Genomic DNA, 18,263 nt, shown 5'->3' with positions numbered 1-18,263 from the left:
TTAAAAAATCATTAAAGCCTCTTATAATTAGATGGAGGAAAAAAAAAACTTATAAAAACATGTGTGTGGAATATAAAGGAGAAAAAGTAGGCAATGATTAACGAAGCATGTGAAAATGGTGGGACTTTGGTGGATGACAAAGAAATACTAAAACAAAGGTGACAGCAAAAAGTGAAGGGGAAGTGTGGAGTAGGTGAGCAATTTTGAGAAGCAAGCCGGTAGCCGAAGGATTTTTGACGAGAGTACTGGAGTTTAAAAAAATAATTCCTAAATTATTATTATGAAAAAATTAATTTTAAATTTATCATAGCTTTTATTAAGTAAAAAAGAGAACATTATTTTCTTTTAAAATCATCATTTCAAAAAATAATTTATATACAAAACCAAATTGTTTTTGGAAGATACGATTTCTAAAATTCATTTTTTTTAAAAAAAATTATACATTACAACTGTATCTTCAAGAGACGATTTATTTATTTATTTTTTATTTTTTTTAAAAGGAAGAAATTGTTTCTTGAAGAGACGATTTTCTAAAGTGACAATTTTTCCTTAAAAAAAAAATTGTTTGGGAGAAATTGTCTCGACTTCCTCCAAAAAAAAAAATTTTTTTTTCATTCTCTATAAAAATTTTAATTAATGATATATTTTTAATAATATAATTATTATAAATATATCTTATAAAATTAATTAATTTTGTTTACTAAATTTAATATATAAAAAATTATTATTAATTTATTAAATAATTATTTGCAAAATAAATAATTTTGTTTTTAGTTTATTAAAAATTTTTAGTTTGTTCAATGTTCATTTAAACAATTTTTGGATAATTTTTATTAAACAAAGAAATTTTTGGACAATGTTATTAAAAACAATTTTTCGAATTCTATTAAAAACAATTCTTTTGGATTTTTCTAAATGCATTTTTCTGAATTTTTATAAATAATAAAAAAAACTTTCTTTTATTAAAAATAATATTTTAAAATTATTGTTTTATCAAAACACTTTTACAGAATTCTTCCTCTCATTTAAACAAAATTTTTAGTTTGTTCGATGTTCATGTAAAAAAATTTTATTAGTTGTTGTATATATTTGTTCATGTAAATGTCAAAAATCCAACAAGCATCCCAACAATTAATAAAGTATCAACCATAATAAAAAAAATTAGTTATTATCATGAATGCAAAAAACCAATAACCTTGTTCATATGAACCATCAACAAAGAAACAATAAAAAAAAATCAATATGATAAATATATCAATAATTATATATATATATTTTTATATTAATTTAGTAAATAAAATTAATTAATTTTATACTATATATATATATATATATATATATATATATATATATATATATATATATTATTAAAAAATATATCATTAATTATAAATTTTATAGTTTTTTTATTGGGAGAAAATTGTCTTTTTAAATTTTTTTTTTTTAAATCATCTCTTAAAGAGATTATTTCTCCCAAACTATTATTTAACTTTTTTTTTGGAGAAAATCGTCTCTTGAAGAGATGATTTCTTTTTTATTTTTTTAGAAATTGTTTATTTAAGAGATGATTTTAGTGTGTAGTTTTTTTTTTAAAAAAAAAAATTAATTTTAGAAATCATATCTTCAAAAGACGATCCTTTTGGTATATAAATGGTCTTTTACGATTTTAAAATGAAATAACGCTCTCTTTCCTACTTGGCAAAAATTAAGATAAATTTGGAATTATTTTTTTCACAACGATAGTTTAGGAATTATTTTTTTAAACTGATGTCCTCTTGTAAAAAATCCCACAACTAAGGAGGTTGTGGCACCCACCAACATCAATATTTGATCACTCTTGGCCCATTTTTATTCGTTATCTACGAAGTCTGAATGATTTAAAGGGTATAATAAAATCTCTATGATTGAAAGAAGGATACGTTTACATCAAATAATGGGATGAAGGTGCAAAGTAATTAAACAAAATTCGATAAAAAATAATGACATTAAAATACGTATATGACACGACTTGATTGATTGTACTTTTTAGCATGTATTGATACAGTATTATTATAGTGATAACCTTTTGTTTTTATTATAATCACTAATCTAATTTCTAAATATGAATATGTTAGTGTATGCTTAAAAAAGAATCACCATAAATTTTATATTTCAAAAAAGATAAAGAGTAGATGTTTTTAGTATTTTTTTTTTAAATATAGGATGTTCAACCATGTTTTTTAGGATTTGTATTTTAAAAATTGTTTTTAAGTTAGAGAATAAAAGTAGTTTTTTACTATTATTGAAAATTAGAGTATTTCACTAGTTTTTAGAGAAAAAAAAATCTGTTTGGATAAAAGAATTGATGTTGCTTTTAAAATATGTATAATTTATATTAAAGAATAATTATTAGAAAATATTTTAGTATTCATTTTTTAATGCAAGTTAAATAAGTAGTTCCATTGAATTTTTTTTTTTTTATGTGAAAAAAAAAATTAAAAGTGTGTAGCCAACCAAGTACATATAAAGTATTTCAAGTGGATTATGGTAGTGAAATAATTTTCATATTTTGTATATTTGTTTCATATATTAGGGCAACTATTTAATTACCAATTTTCATAAACCATTAACATAAGCATCACATGTATGGTGTGAATTATTATTTGATAAGTTGTCATATCTGTTGCTACTATGAATAAATTCATTGCATGAATTATTTCAGCTATAGGGTCTTTCTTATTTTCAACTTCAAGTTTTTCTTTTTCCCTTGTCTAAACATAACATCATTTTGAGTCCACTTATGAATAAAATTAAAAAAAAGTATAAGTTACAACTATTAATGGTTGTCTACTTGGTTTATAAGACTTTCAACACACTAAAACGACACTCAATCCTATTTCCAAGTAAGGAATGCTTGTAATTGAATAATTTTTTTATAAGTCCTTGGTTGACAATGTTGGGAACCCTTAGATTACTTCGTTTCCATTTCGTGGATCTCATAAGGTGCATGCATCTATTGCTAGGGATCTCTAAATCTAATACAATAGAAAATAATGACTTCAAAACCATATTAGTATAAAGATCTAGAGAAAAAATGTTTATACCTATGATTTAGATGTTCCCAAATTAAAATTCATTCGATGAAGAACATGCATGAAAAATCTGGAGGTCTCATATACCCAAGATTTTCCGTTCGATGACTTGAACCATAATCTTGTCATTCTAATGTGTGGGCAATGGAAGAGAGGAAGCTTTAACTCTCTCTTGTTCTCTTTGGAAATGGAAGATGACGAATTAAAAATCATTAGTAAACCGATTAACCTAACCCAGAGACCTTGCTCAATATACCCTGTGCAACTTTGTGAATTACCAAAATGCTTTTATGCACAAGAATGAACTTAGAGCTAATTCAACCCTCATAGACTATATTATCATTATAAATGAGCTTAGAGTATGAACCACTGGGACTCACAAGAGTACTGGCTCTCTCAAAATCTAATTTTGAAGTTAATTCAACATTCCATTAAAGAGAATCAATTATACTCCAATACCCTATGTAAATAACAACGAGATGAAATTCAGGTTTGTGACCTACTATCCATCGTATGTAGACTTCTCATGAACTAGTGTCTATAATTTAACAAGGTAATGTTATTACCTATCAAGATTACCTCTCAAACCCTTGAGTTACAAATCCCACTTATTATGTGTTCAACTAACACATTCTAACTCTAAGAAGCATATATCAAATTCCATTAAATGAATTACTATGACCATATATTTCATGATCACATGTCCTTTAGATCACCTTAGGGTACATACCGTCTCAATCCCATGAGATATCATGGTGTCTCTATTGAGAATACGTGTTGTCACTAACCTTCATTAAAAGTGACCCAATCCATAGGGATATACGATCACTTTAAGGTCTCACCCATAAGTCAAAGTCTCCTGTTGATTTTGGCATAGACTCAATATCTCTTAAGGTTAAGAGTCCATGCAATATAATAACTTAGTGAATCATGACAATTGATAATTTTGCGTCTTCATTCACCATAAGTCTTATCTAGTATACATCACATACTTTAATGCACTCACCATGGGAAACTCATATTAACAACCAAGATAAGTCATCCATCCAATTTGGAGGTGGTTCACTATAGTCTCTACTAGATTACTCAAACTCATGAATCGATTATGGACAACTTCTAAGAATCATTGTTGATATACTATGTCTTATCAAACTTTTATTATGTTTGGTTGATTTGCATGTATCTCTATTCCTCTCAAGTTTTACTTTGTAATTTGGTGTCACTAAAGAAATCTATTCATTTTTCATGTTTTCATAAGACATCAAGCAAAACCTCCAACTATCTTGTTTTACTTTCTTGATCATATCTTGTCCTCCCACTACTTTACCTTTGGTATAATTTTTTGTATGTGTGTAGGTTACAGGGTTGAAAGATAAGTATTAGAAAGTGATGCAAAACATTGGTTTATGTAACTATGTTTTTTCACAAAATTGCCAAAGAGGGAGATTGTTAGGATATTGAGTCTTGTTTATATATTGGTAATTTTGTTCATTTTTATGTTTAACCATAAAAGTCTTTTAAGATAGTGATTTGCTCTTCATTGAAGATTAAGGGTTGTTTTTTGTCTAACCAAGAAGTTACAAGTACATTTAAGAAGGTATGGCAAGTGACATATTAGGCTCCTTTGAGGTATAAAAAGTTCGGTATCATTTTTAGACTTAAATGTTTTAAAATGATTTTTTTTTTTTAAAAAACAAGGGTCATTCAAGCAGTTAATCTCGCTTAAGTGATCATCCCACTCAACGGTTAGGCTCGCTTTAGCAGACTACTCAAGCAATGTACGTTCGCTCAAGCAGTCATGATAGTCTTGTCCATATTAGAAACGAATTTTGAATTAATTTCACTCAAACTCTAGTTTGGAAACTTATGATACCAAAACTCTTTGTGGTATTTACCTATAAATACCTCCTTATAACTCCTTTTGAAAAAAAAAAAATCTGAATTTCAAGACATTAGAGAGAGATTATTGAGAGATTTTTCATTCCTTAGAAAGGATTTCCTATAAAGAAAGTCTGAAGTGTCATACCATTCTCGTTCTCTCATTCAAGGATTAAATCTTTAAATCTTGGGTGTAAGACCATCAATCCTTTAGAGTGGTTAAAGGATCTACTAGGGAGCAATAAAAGGTTGTTGTGTCGCATATGTAAATCAAGTTGTAGGTACTAGAAAGTAAATCTTTAAGGAAAAATGGTTAGATAAATCTGTGTAACTTGATTTGAAATAGTGGATTTAGATTAACAGTCTTAGACTTTGTGGTTTTTTATCTCCATAGTTAGTGTGAGAGTTTTCCATATAAAAATCCTATTTCACATTGCATATCTTTATCATCCTGCTTATATTCAGATTGATGATATTTTCTTGATTGATTGGTTAGTTTGTTATTGAGATTGTTAAGGTGATTATCTTGTTGGCTATGATTATTATTCTTATAACTAATTCTTTTTATCCTTAACTAATCATAGGTTTCAATTAAATATAAAAATCATATTTTTATAAGTAAACAATTTAGGTATAACCTTTTGGATATTTAGGATATCCTTATTATTCATATAGGTAAAAAAGTTGGGCATTTCATATAAATATTCATTGAAAGTTTTTAATCACTCATTCACCTCTCTCTCTAGGTGTTTCTTATTGGACTTTCCATGGTTTTTCAACTAGGTTGACTTTTTGATTCCTTTGTTTAAATAATAATAATACTAAAATTTTAGATTTACGTTTAAATAAATAAAATGAATAGAATTTGTTTAAATAATAATAATTGTGAAACCAATGTTTGGTTAATCTCGATTTTGATGATAACAAAACAAAGTTTAGAATTAATGATTATATTTGAAGTGTGATTAGGCAAGACGATTTCCAAAGTGACAATCACAAAGACAAATCAAGCCAAGGAGAAATCATGAAAAAGAAGACCACCTCAAAGAGAAGTGTTTTTCAAGACCCAAGCTTCATAATATCTTTTTGTAAGGTTGTTGGTGCACTAGAATTTTCATGCATTACATTCTTTACTTATACACCAAAATCATCCAAGAGTTATTTTGTTTTAAATATTTTAAAAATTGGATGATTTCATGTTTTCAACTAAAACATTGTGTCAAAAGTTTTTCAAACTTGTTTTAAAATGTTTGAAGTTGAAAAAGTTGGTTGTTGAGCCAAAAACGGCTAAACCGAATGAGGAATCAGTCGACTGTTAGCTCAACCAGTCTAGAAGCAGGTTGACCCCCAGTTTAACCGGTCGACCGCCAGCTCAACCGATCGAGGGGTGCCAAAAACCTTATCTCTCTTCTAGAATGGTTGTTCAATGAGGAACAGGTCGATCCACACCTCAATCGGTCCAGGTCTGGTCAAGGTTCGATCGAGGTCCAATGGTCACCTATCAAGCATTAAATGCTAATGGCTAGTCAACCAGTCGACCCTCAGCTCGACTGGTCAAACCTCCAACGACTAGTTTGGATTTTTTTTCTTTTATAAAAAGGCTTCAATCTTCATTGTTTCATGAACTCAACCTTCCCAAACCTTTCTTGAATATATTTGAGCCTTGGAAGAGTGTTTTTGAGTGCACCATTGCTCTAAAATTTGCATATCTTTAGTGCACCATTCAATCATAGTTTTCTTGTATCATTTGAGCTTAAAGTTTTTGTACTAGGATTTTGTGAGATCATTTATTTATAAATCTTTGAGATGAAGTTTCTCAAGTGTGAGGTATCTCTTGAGAAGTGTAAAGGATGCTTGGAGCCAAAAGTCCAAGATGGTAGATTGAAACCATAATCCAATTGTATTGCTTGAAGACTTGGTTTGGAAGTCTTGAATTAGTGGAACTTCAAGCTTGGGATTGAAGTTAGAGGAGAGTGGATGTAGGCCGGGTTGCGCCGAACCACTACAAAATCTTGTGTTTGCATTCTCTCTTCCCTACTCTTTTACTTTATATGCAATTGTCTTTACATTGTTTTATTATATACTTGCATATATTTGTCTTTAACATTCATATGGTTTAAATTTGCAAAAAGAGACTATCATCTTATTCACCCATCTCTAGGGTGATTACCATAGGTTGGATTAGCTTAATTTTTCTAACAATAATAAAATTGTAGTCTTAGTTTTAAATTGATAAAAGGAATGAAATTTGTTTAAATAAATAAAAAAAGGGAACAACAAAATACATAATTAATTAATTTTAATTAAATTGGGAATTCATTAATTAAATTGATATTGGTTAGAAAGAATGCTAGTGGTGATAATATTAATGCAAAAAAATTATTACTAAATCATAATTTTAGACAAATAACAAATAGTAATAATTAACTTTTTCATTTATGTTTATGTTAGGTGTGGGCCAAGTCCCTTTAAGAATTTAAGCGACTTCTTCAAAGTAAGGGTTAGTATAGTAGTAAGTCATTTTACAAATTTTTATCTATTTTTATTTGTTTTTAAGAGTATAAAAAATGTTTAAATTTCTTAAAGTTGATCAAGTAATATTTCTAATATGTTCTAATTTATTCCTTAATTTATAAAATTAATTAGGACATTATATGATTTGTTTGATTATTATACAAGTGAATTTTAACTTTTAAAACTCTATTTATTAATAGTCATGGTTAATAGGGAATAAATTGTTGACCTTTATTACCCTTGGTAAAGAAAGTGATATAACGTAACTCTAGCCAACTAGTAAAGGTGTGATTGTTTTAGTGATTGGAAATCGTCTCATCCATTGGTAAGAGGAACAAATTGAGGCTCATCACCTAGTGCAATTTGCACTATTCAGGTATAGTGTCATTACCAATGGACCAAAGTAAAATGTTTGCTTATGAAATTTTTGAATATGAACTAAGTATGCAAAGTATATTATGTAGTTCTATCTTTAAATTAAATGTGTTTTATTTTTGTAAGAATGTAAATTTTAATTATTAAATTAAATGAGTTGAACTACTAATTGATTTTTATAAAAATTTGATATCTCCTAGGATTTAATTCTTCACTAAACTTGATCCCCTTTATTGACGTACGTTTTCTTATTGAATAGTTGAGCTCATCCTTTTCTATTATTCCACTTTTCAAATATAAGTGATATTGGTGAGGGATTGAGATTGGAAGACTGCTTCTACTAGAAACAACTTTATAATTAATTATTTATAATTATTAACTTAATATTGAATTTATTATAATTTATAGAACCTTTTTGTAAATGTTTGGGATAATTATTAAATTTTTTGTCAGATATTTTAATTATTTTTATATTAGAAATTTATAACTTTTATTTTATGCTCTGATTACTATTTGAGTCATTTTGGGTAATTATCGGCCAACTACATTTTTTTAATCAAAGTCATTTGTGTGTTGGGCTCTCGAGTTTGACATGTGAAATGACTATACCCTTCACCTCAAAGTTTAGGGTGTCATAGAATGATATAAGAGCTATTAGATGTGGGAATATACTCTTATTTTATTAGTTGGAATTGAGTTAGAAAATGTGTGATTAATCATCTTTACTTCGTAAACAAGTTATCCTAATTGTAACCTCTCATATTGCTCCCACTCTAATCCTTCTACACCTTATGATGAATAGGTTATTATGACCCTAAGACACACTACTTCTTCCTATGGAAGTCAAACATCAAGAGAGAATGCATGCACAACGACTACTAGGAATGTGGTTGCCTTACCTAGGCTAGTGATGCACCTCCTATGACAATTGAGGGGAGGGATAAAGCTATGGATACTTAGGCCAAATTGGTTGAGCATCAAACACACTCTATTGGAATCAAGCTCAAGCTACTAAAGTTGAGGCCTAAGCTATAGAGACTCAAACACAAGGACAATCATCTACTTTTACTAGTGGTTTCTTTGACCAATTTAGGAAGTTAGACTCTCATTCCTTCAAAGGGGTGTTAGATTCTTCAAAGGTTAAGCCATGAATTTTGGATATTGAGAAACATTTTGATGTTTTAGGCTATTTCAAAACTTGTAAAGTAATCTTTGCTAGTTTCATGTTAGTGGAGAAGTAAGACATTGGTGGAGAAAGGAGAAAAGGATTTTACGAAGTGAATAACCAACTGTTTGGAATTCGTTTAAGGCAATTTTCTATAAGAAGTACTTTATTGAGAGTGTTTAACACCAAAAGGAGAATGACTTTACACAATTGGTTAATGGAAATGTATCAGTGGCCAAGCATGAGGCTAACTTTATCGAACTCTCTCATTTTGCTCTAGAACTTATCTCTACGAAGAGTCTTAACACTTATTGCTTCTTGGATGGCATAGAGACAAACCATGTTATAAGAAAATAAGAGTTTGTTTTATTGATGGCAAGCATGACCATATGGATAGAGATTGTCCCAATGGCAAAGAGCTTCATAGTGATACAATCAAGGATGGGATGCCTAAATCCTCGATTTAGGGCAGAGTATTTCCCACGATCTCTAAACATACTCATAACATTTTAGATATCCTGCCAAGTATCCCTGAGTTTTACCATATTTGCTAAAGTTTTAATTAATTTGAATTTACTTATTCATTTTTCATTTACCTTGTGATGGATTGTTATACTTGCTTACTAGGTGATGATTGAGTTGTGCTAGAACTTGTACATGTTGGTTAAAGTATTTCCATAAAGTAAGTTTTCCACTTTAGGATGTTCTAATGATATTCATAGGGAAGAGAAATAAACTAAATGGAGATTAATAGATAAAGAAATAGAATATAAAAAGATTATGAAAGAAAATCAAATTAATTAAAATTGTTTTCAATGATATTTAAAAAAGGATTTTCTTGTTTAATTTCTATAATGATATGCTTGATTTCTTAATAAAAGTATTATCGTGGTACAAAAGTATAGCGACTTAGTGAATTTCAAAGAATGAAATTTTTGTAAGGAGGGAAGAATGTAACATCCTTGAATTTTTTGTCCTTATAACTACCCACTCTATTTATCTTATTTTATTTTCTCCTCATTATCAAAAACAAAAAAGATGAAATAGAGGAAATAAAATAAAAAGGCTTATAGAATTTTGATTTGAATGTTAGAAAAGAAGAAAATTTTAGAATTTACTTCATTCTGCGATATACAGGTAAGCGTCTAACCCTAAATAGTACTTTTAATCGATCTTTTATAGTTGTTCAATATAGTTTATGCAGAATATATGGGTTGATGCCCATGAAGAGATCTATGTTGGAATTGAAAAGAAAAATCACAAGATTTTGGTTATTCAAATGGTTAACATGATCAAATGGCTACACAAAAAGGGCTTGGATTTTGGTTGGGAAGGCATATCTTGTTGGCTAACACAACAATGAGATAAAAACAAAAACAAATTTCCCATTCGTGCCTTGAATGTCATGGTTTGCTGGAAAGTCATACTACAGTGGCTATGTTCATGGCATGATTGTGGTCGGGGAAAAAAATAGCAAAACAAAAAGAAGTCATATTTGCATAATATGATTGGGCCTAAGCCGGCTGAAGTGCTTGGCCAGCATCTAGTCCAATGAATAGCACATTGGTTGTGTTTATAATGGCATGGTTGTGCCTGGGAAAAAAATAGTAAAAATAACAAAAGTCATGTTTGCGGCATATGATTGGGCGTTGTGCATGTGTGACCAGCGAAAGTGCTTGGGCTGGATCTAGTGTAATGAAAGTGCATGGCATTTAGTGATAAGTTGGTATAACAATAATAAGTTTTTGTATTTAAATTAATTAAAGGAATTGAATTTCTTATTAACTAAATTAGGAGTCCATATATTGGTAAAAAAAAAATACTAGTGATAATAATATTAATACAAAAAAATTATTAAAAATGTTAAATCATAACTTTAGATAGATAACAAATAGCAATATTTGTTATTTTTCACTTATATTTATGTTAAGTGTCGAATAATTTAAGTGACATTTTCGAATTAAGTATTAATGGTAGAGTAAATTATTTTATAAATTTTCACCCGTTTTCATTTGTTTTTAAATATCAAAATGTTAAAAAATTTTAAAGTGTATGAAGTAACGTTTTTTGAAATATGTCCTAAATTATTTTTTAATTTATAAAATAAATTAGAAATATAAAATGATTTGTTGATTGCTTCATAAATGAATTTTACCTTATTAGTGGCCCTTAATCAATAGGAAATAAGTTTTAAGCTCCATTACTCTTGGTGGAACTAGTAATATAGTGTAACCCTAGCCACTAAGAGTATTATTGACTTTGAGGCTATGTTTGATTCCCGGAAAATGATAAATAATAATAATAATAATAATAAGGAAAATAATTTTCTCATATTTGATTTTACTATGAAAAATATAAAAAAGAAAAAGAAAAAAGAAATATAATTAAAATTATTAAAAAAAATTCATATATTTTTAAGTTATTCAATCTTTATATAAAAAAACTAAATAAGTTAAAATATATATAAAAATAATTTATTAACTTTAAATCTTTCTTCTTCTTTTTTCACATTTTCTTTCAAACTTTTCGAGAATCAAACATAGCCTTAGCATACCATTGATTAAAAATCATTTCATGCGCCATTAAGAAGAACAAATTGAAGCTAGCCAGTTAGTCAAATCCCCCTGTTTGGGTATAACATCATTTCAATAGATCTAGGTAAAATGAAAATTTTTAAATATGAACTAATTATGCAAAGTGTATTAAATGATTCTATCTTTAGATTAAAAGTACTTGATTTTTAAAGAAAAAATTATTAAATTAAATGAGTTTACTTACTAATTGATTAATGTAAAAATAGGATATCTCACAAAATTTAATTCCATACCATGCTTGATCACTCGTATTGAACTATTTTTCTTTGCTAGCTATTGAACTTAGTCTTATCTATTATTCCATTTTTCATGTACAAGTGGTATTGATGTGGAAGGATCAAGATAAAGATAGGAATGATGCTTTTATTAGACACGACCTTAGAATTGATTATTTAGAATTGTTAACTTAAGATTGGATTCAATTATGATTTCTAAAAACTTTTTATTAATTATTTAAGATAATAACTGACTTTATTATTCAAATATTTTAATTAGTTTTGAATTGGAAATTTATACTATTTATTTTATATTTGATTATTGATTTGAATTATTTTGAGATAGATGTCAATTAACTAGTTAATTAAGATGGTTCATGTAAATGATTGTAGTGCCTTTGACCTTGGAGTTTTCATCCTTCACTTTTTGCACCCTAGACTCAAGTTAATTAGATCTTAGCTTTGGAGGATCATTGAATAGGAAAAGAGGTGGAGAAATAATTCCAAGGACCATCATTTTCACTCCTTCCCAAATATCAAAACCAGGGGAATATGAGAGAATATCCATGGCTCCACGGCTCCATGGCTCCACACCACCACATGTCTATGAAAACAAATCCGGCATGATCAGAGTGAAAGCAAGGAAGATTGGTTTTGTTGAAAGTAGGCGGATGGGGCAGGCAGACTAAGGGAGGGTTCCTGGTAAAGAAAAACGACGGGTGATGCATACTGTCACTCCTTTCATCTACCCTCCTCCCATTCCGTATGTATTTCTGAGTTGTATGCATGGAAACACTATCACATGCCGTTACTGATTTCCTGTTGCTAAGCCTTCAAAGCTGCTCTCCTGCTGACCCAACTCTCTCTCCCCCTCTCTATCTCTCTCGTTCTCTCTCTCATATCATTATACTTCATTGAGATTTCGTTTTCAAGGACTCTGCCGCCTGAAATTATTGACTAGTGGATTTGTACAGAACCAAAAGGAAAACAAGAATGCCCTTACTACATCCATTTCATAACAAGCCAAGTAAGGTAATCATGTAAGGCGCATGCATACTCCATAAAAGGTGCTCCAACTTTATATATATTTTTTATTATTACTTTATTTATTTTTGTTTTTTATTAGATATTTTTAAATAATTGTCGTTTTATTTTAATTAAATGATAAGGTAAAGGAAATTAAACCTAAAATTTCATAATTATATAAATATATTTGTATTAAGATGTTAATAAATAAAAGTTTAACAAATATAAGACCACTTGACAAGGGTATTTGGTAAAAATTAACACTTATTATTTAATAAGTTAAGTTCGACTTTAAGTTAACTTATATTTAAATTATTAATTTAAAATTTATTACTTGATTCTTATTTTAAATGTTAAGGTTGTTTGATAAATTTTACTTAAAATTTATTATAAATTATAAAATTGATATATTTATTCTCATAAATTATAATTAAGATAAAGAATGTTAAACAACAATGAAGGTTATAGAGTAACAAAAAAGATCATTGAAGTAATTAGGACAGATATATATTTATATATATATATATATATATATATATAAAGGTAAAGTGAAAATATGAACTTAATAATAAATTAATTGTTTTTACTTATTACTTAAAGTTGTTTTTTTTACTTTAAGTTATACAATTAAGTTATTTTATCAAATATACTTAATTTATTTAATAACTCAAATTAAGTTATAAAGTCACTTTAAGTTATTAAGTTGATTTATCAAACACCTACTTAATTTTGATTTTTTTTTTTTTTTTACTTTTTTTTCTCTCTCACACGGTTATATTCTATTTTTTCATTTCAAAATAAAAACTTTATTAACTAAATACAATAACATATTCCTCTAAATCACTTTCTATGGTTCTAACTTTATATTTTTTTATTTGTTTAATATTGAAATTTATGATTTATATATATGGTGCGCGATGTTTGTTTCATTTTTGTATTCTATTATATTTTTTAAAATATATACTAGTATATGAAAATAGATAAATTAATTGAATCTAGCACTAGATAAATATGATGATTTATTGATATTAATGGTTTAGATTAATTTTTATAATTACATGTTTGATGGTTTTCATTTATTTTTATAATTAAATATTTTAAGGAAGATTTTAAATAATCTAATTTAAAAACTAAATTATAAAAAGAAATTAAATTCTTTTTTTATATAGAATATTATTAATAGTAGTTGCTTATGTAGATGTACTATATCACAATAAAGGCTAAAAGAAATATTAATTAATAAATTTATATCTAAAAATAATAAAAATAATTTTAAGATAAAATTGAGTGAAAAATAACTAATTTGATTAAGTAAATCATCCAATAATGGGGGAGGGCATGGGTTTGATTGGATTTAAAAAACTCTTCCAAATCAATCAATTAATAATAAAAATAATAAGAAAATGAGAAGTAAAACAATACTTAATTAAAAAGATTATGAGAAGAAATATACAAACTTGTTTATAGTGGTTCGACACCTTGCCTATATCTATTTTCCTCAAACTCATAAATGAGTGAGAGTTTCATAATCATCAAGACTTTTTACGGCAAAGTTTTCAAACTTCTTATACTTAGATTTGAAGGTTCCAATAAACCTTCACTATCTCTTTAAGTACACAACCAACTTGAAGTCCATTCTCCTATAATGAGTAAATAAAGATGGATTTAATGCTACTAATCCTAGAATAAGTTTAGCTTATAATACAGAGGAAAGTTGGGATGAATTTGAATATGCACTATAAGATTTTGAAAGTGGGAAATATATAAACTTAAAAAAAGAGATTTGAGTAAAAAAGAAAAAAAAGAAAAAGAAAAAGAAAAAAATAGAATGTTTCTTAGCTCAATTGAAGATGTTCCTCAATCACCCAGTTCTCAACTAGTCGAAGTTATGCCTCAACCAACTATACCCAACCTACAAGAAAGAAAAAATTCATCCCACCCTCAAACAACTCCTTCAATAAATTAAACTAAAAAATGTTTTAAAAACTTGGTTTGAGGTCTAAAACTTTCAGTAACTTGTGTATACCTTTTTACAGCATTTTAAAAATATCTAAAAAGAATTTAATTCAATATTTTGAATTAAAATAAAGATTTGTCTATTTCATTTTATAAAAATCATTGTTTTAAGAAATGATGAAAATAAAATTTTAAGTGTATGAAAAATAATTCAAATTTAAGTACACTAATAAATATCATCTTACAAGTTGTCTTATAGGTTACTTCAAATCCTTAACAATTCTAAGACTTCATGGTATTGCCATTTTTTTTTATAATTATTTAAACACTTTTTAGATTTTTCATGGTTAAACTCGAAAACTTTGTAATAATTTAACCTTGTTTTGTAATAGTAAAAAAGAGAACTTTAGGCTAACAAATTTTATATAGATCGATAAATAATGTTATTATATATAATAGAAAAAATGCCTAAGTAAAAATTTGGCTCATTTCTTGTTGAGCCGTCCTCTTCATAATATATGATTCAAGTTATTAGGTTTAAGATTATTTTTGAAGAAATGTCTCATTGCATATTTAGAACAAATTTTGAAAAAAAAAAGAAATAGAAAAAAAACAAAGGCTCTTCATAAATGGAAGAGGAATAAAACAATAATATAAAATTGAATGATGGGTGTGTTGAAGAGATGGTTCTTTCATGATGGGGTTTGTTAAATCAATTTTTTTTTTTTTTAAAAAAAAAATTCAATTTTCTATATTTTATAAATATTTTTGAAAGTTTTTTTTAATATTATTTTAAATAAAAAAAATCCAAAAATACCCCCTCAATAAATGTGTAGGCAGAATGTATCTATATAGATTTTGCCAATTTTAATGTAATTTAGTAGCATCAAGGGGCTTTAAAAGAAGGGTGGGGGCATGGAAAGGAGTTGGACATTTGTTTCTTTCTAACCGTATTCAGCAAACTCTTAAAATTAAATAGCTTAAAGGCCTGTTTGGAAATTAAGTGCTGCAACTTCATTTTCTTTCTGGAAAGAGAAGGAAAATATATTTAACAAAGAGAGAAAAGAATTGTACAATCAGTATTAGAATCAGTGTATATAAATAGAATCCACCATGAGGCTGGAATCTTTCTGGGATTAGCAAGGAAAAGTAGACAACTTTATTGTGTCCTCAAAATAGCAGACTAACAGTGGTGTTTTGAAATAGGTTGGAACAGTAAGACTAAGCATAGAAGAGCAGGGCATGGACAGAGAGAGTAATGGGGGCGAGAGGGAAGAGGGAAGAAATTAGGAGAGACACACACATATGTACAAAGTCCAAGCAAAAAATCACGCCCCACCCCCCACCACCCGCCAGCAGATCCAAGAAATGCGTCGATACGTCTCCTTTCGTCTGATCATGCGCCCCATCACCCATGGCCCATGCATGCATTTCTACAAGGCACCTCTGTCTCTCTCTTTCCATTCAAATCCAAAATTATACTGATTTAGTGATTTTTTTTCCACCAATAAAACATGGGTTTAATGATTTTCCTCTGTTTTAACTTTAAATTTGATTGATAGGACACAGTGTGAAAAAACATGTATCTGAAAAGGGTAAAAAGAGAATATATAGAAGGTGTAAGGTTTAGGGGGGTTTGGTCTAGCGTCTACTCAGCCCACAGCTGGGGTCTGGGTGTGAGCGGTGACGCAGTGGTATCTTCGCTATATCTATATAAGTAGGGTGCCTCACAGTCATTGTCTCGTCTTGTTCTTCACTCACTCACGTACCATGCGTTACCTCTTAACAAAGACAAATGCTGTCAGCACACCTCCCACCCCTCTATTTAAAAGTAGTTATTGTGCCCCTTGACTCCATTGCTCATCCCTTCTTCACTCTCACCGATGATTCCCGCTCCAACACACCATCACCGTCGTCACAGATCTTTCCTTTCGTTTAAAGCCAGCTGAATCTTGGGTTTTTTCCTTTTATTGGGTAGTTTTGTAACATTGTTTGAGAAGAAGGTCAGAGGGAGAGAGAGAGAGAGAGAGAGAGAGAGAGAGGCGGAAGGAGGATGATGAATGGAGTGATAGATGGAGAGTACTCAGACATGGTTTGGAGATGAAGGAGCGTCAGCGTTGGCAACCAGAAGAAGACGCACTACTGAGAGCCTACGTGAAGCAGTATGGAGCCAAGGAATGGAACCTCATCTCCCACCGCATGGGCAAGTCCCTTGACCGCGACCCCAAGTCTTGCCTCGAGCGCTGGAAGAACTACCTCAAGCCCGGCATCAAGAAGGGTTCTCTCACCCTAGAGGAGCAGAACTTGGTCATTTCTCTTCAGGCCAAGTACGGCAACAAGTGGAAGAAGATCGCCTCTGAAGTCCCCGGCCGTACTGCCAAGCGTCTCGGCAAGTGGTGGGAAGTTTTCAAGGAAAAGCAGCTCAAGCAGCTCCACAAGACCACCCATCTCCGCCACGACCACTCTGACTCCCCCTCCTCCAACGCCGTCGCCGCGGCCTCCGCTTCCTCCCCAGACCACGGTAAATACGACCACATCTTGGAGACTTTCGCTGAGAAGTACGTTCAGCCCAAGCTGCTAGCCTTTCAGCCTCTTCCTCTGCCCATAATGCCCAACCTCTCCCTCTCCGACCCACCTCCGGTGCTCTCTCTCGGCTCCGTCGGTATCTCGGATGCCGGCGTGCCTGTGGGTTCAACTACGCCCTCCCCAGTCCTCCCTGCGTGGATGAACGCCACAAACATGGGTTCAACGACGTCATCTATATCCTCCTCCTCCTCCACGCCTTCTCCTTCGGTGAGCCTCTCCTTGTCCCCCTCGGAACCGGCCGTCCTGGACCCGGTCCATCCAGAGGCGTCCCGGCTGATGCCGGTCCAACAAATGGGGACCCTGATACAGTACTGCAAAGAGCTAGAGGAAGGAAGGCAGAACTGGGTGCAACACAAGAAGGAAGCGACATGGAGGCTGAGCCGATTAGAGCAACAACTGGAGTCCGAGAAGTCGAGAAAAAGGAGAGAGAAAATGGAGGAGATAGAAGGAAAGATAAGGTGTCTGAGAGAGGAAGAGATGGCGCATCTGGGGAGGATTGAGAGCGAGTACAGAGAGCAGCTGATTGCAGTGCAGAGAGACGCCGAAAGCAAAGAAGCCAAGCTAATGGAAACATGGTGCAGCAAGCATGTGAAGCTGGCAAAGCTTGTGGAGAAAATTGGAATCCACACTCCCACTCAGGCCTTCACCCTACCAAAAGATTTGCACTAAACCCTAAACCCCTTCCAATCCCCATCGTCCATTATCTCTCAACCCCTCATTCCCTTCTTACATATTAAATGTATGATTGTTGGTTTAATTATGATCTGCTTCTGCAACTGCTACTGCTACCTCTACCTCTACCTCTACCTCCCTCCGCATCATAATTTTTCAATAACATTGATGTGTTTTTTTGTTTCCGATGAATGATTTTTAAGTAGATGAA

At 30.2% G+C, this 18,263-nt stretch overlaps 1 protein-coding gene across 1 annotated transcript; it reads left to right on the top strand.

Moving 5' to 3' along the window:
• Positions 1-16,542: 16,542 nt before the first annotated feature.
• LOC117929499 (transcription factor AS1-like) lies at positions 16,543-18,263 on the top strand. Its single transcript, XM_034849803.1, has one exon. It carries the CDS (start codon positions 16,895-16,897, stop codon positions 18,047-18,049), a length of 1,155 nt encoding a protein of 384 aa, XP_034705694.1. The 5' UTR covers positions 16,543-16,894; the 3' UTR covers positions 18,050-18,263.

Source organism: Vitis riparia, chromosome 14 (genome assembly GCF_004353265.1).
Source record: "Vitis riparia cultivar Riparia Gloire de Montpellier isolate 1030 chromosome 14, EGFV_Vit.rip_1.0, whole genome shotgun sequence".
NCBI lineage: Eukaryota > Viridiplantae > Streptophyta > Magnoliopsida > Vitales > Vitaceae > Vitis > Vitis riparia.
The sequence above is the reverse complement of the archived record's forward strand: the minus strand, read 5'-3'. Positions and strand labels throughout refer to the sequence as shown.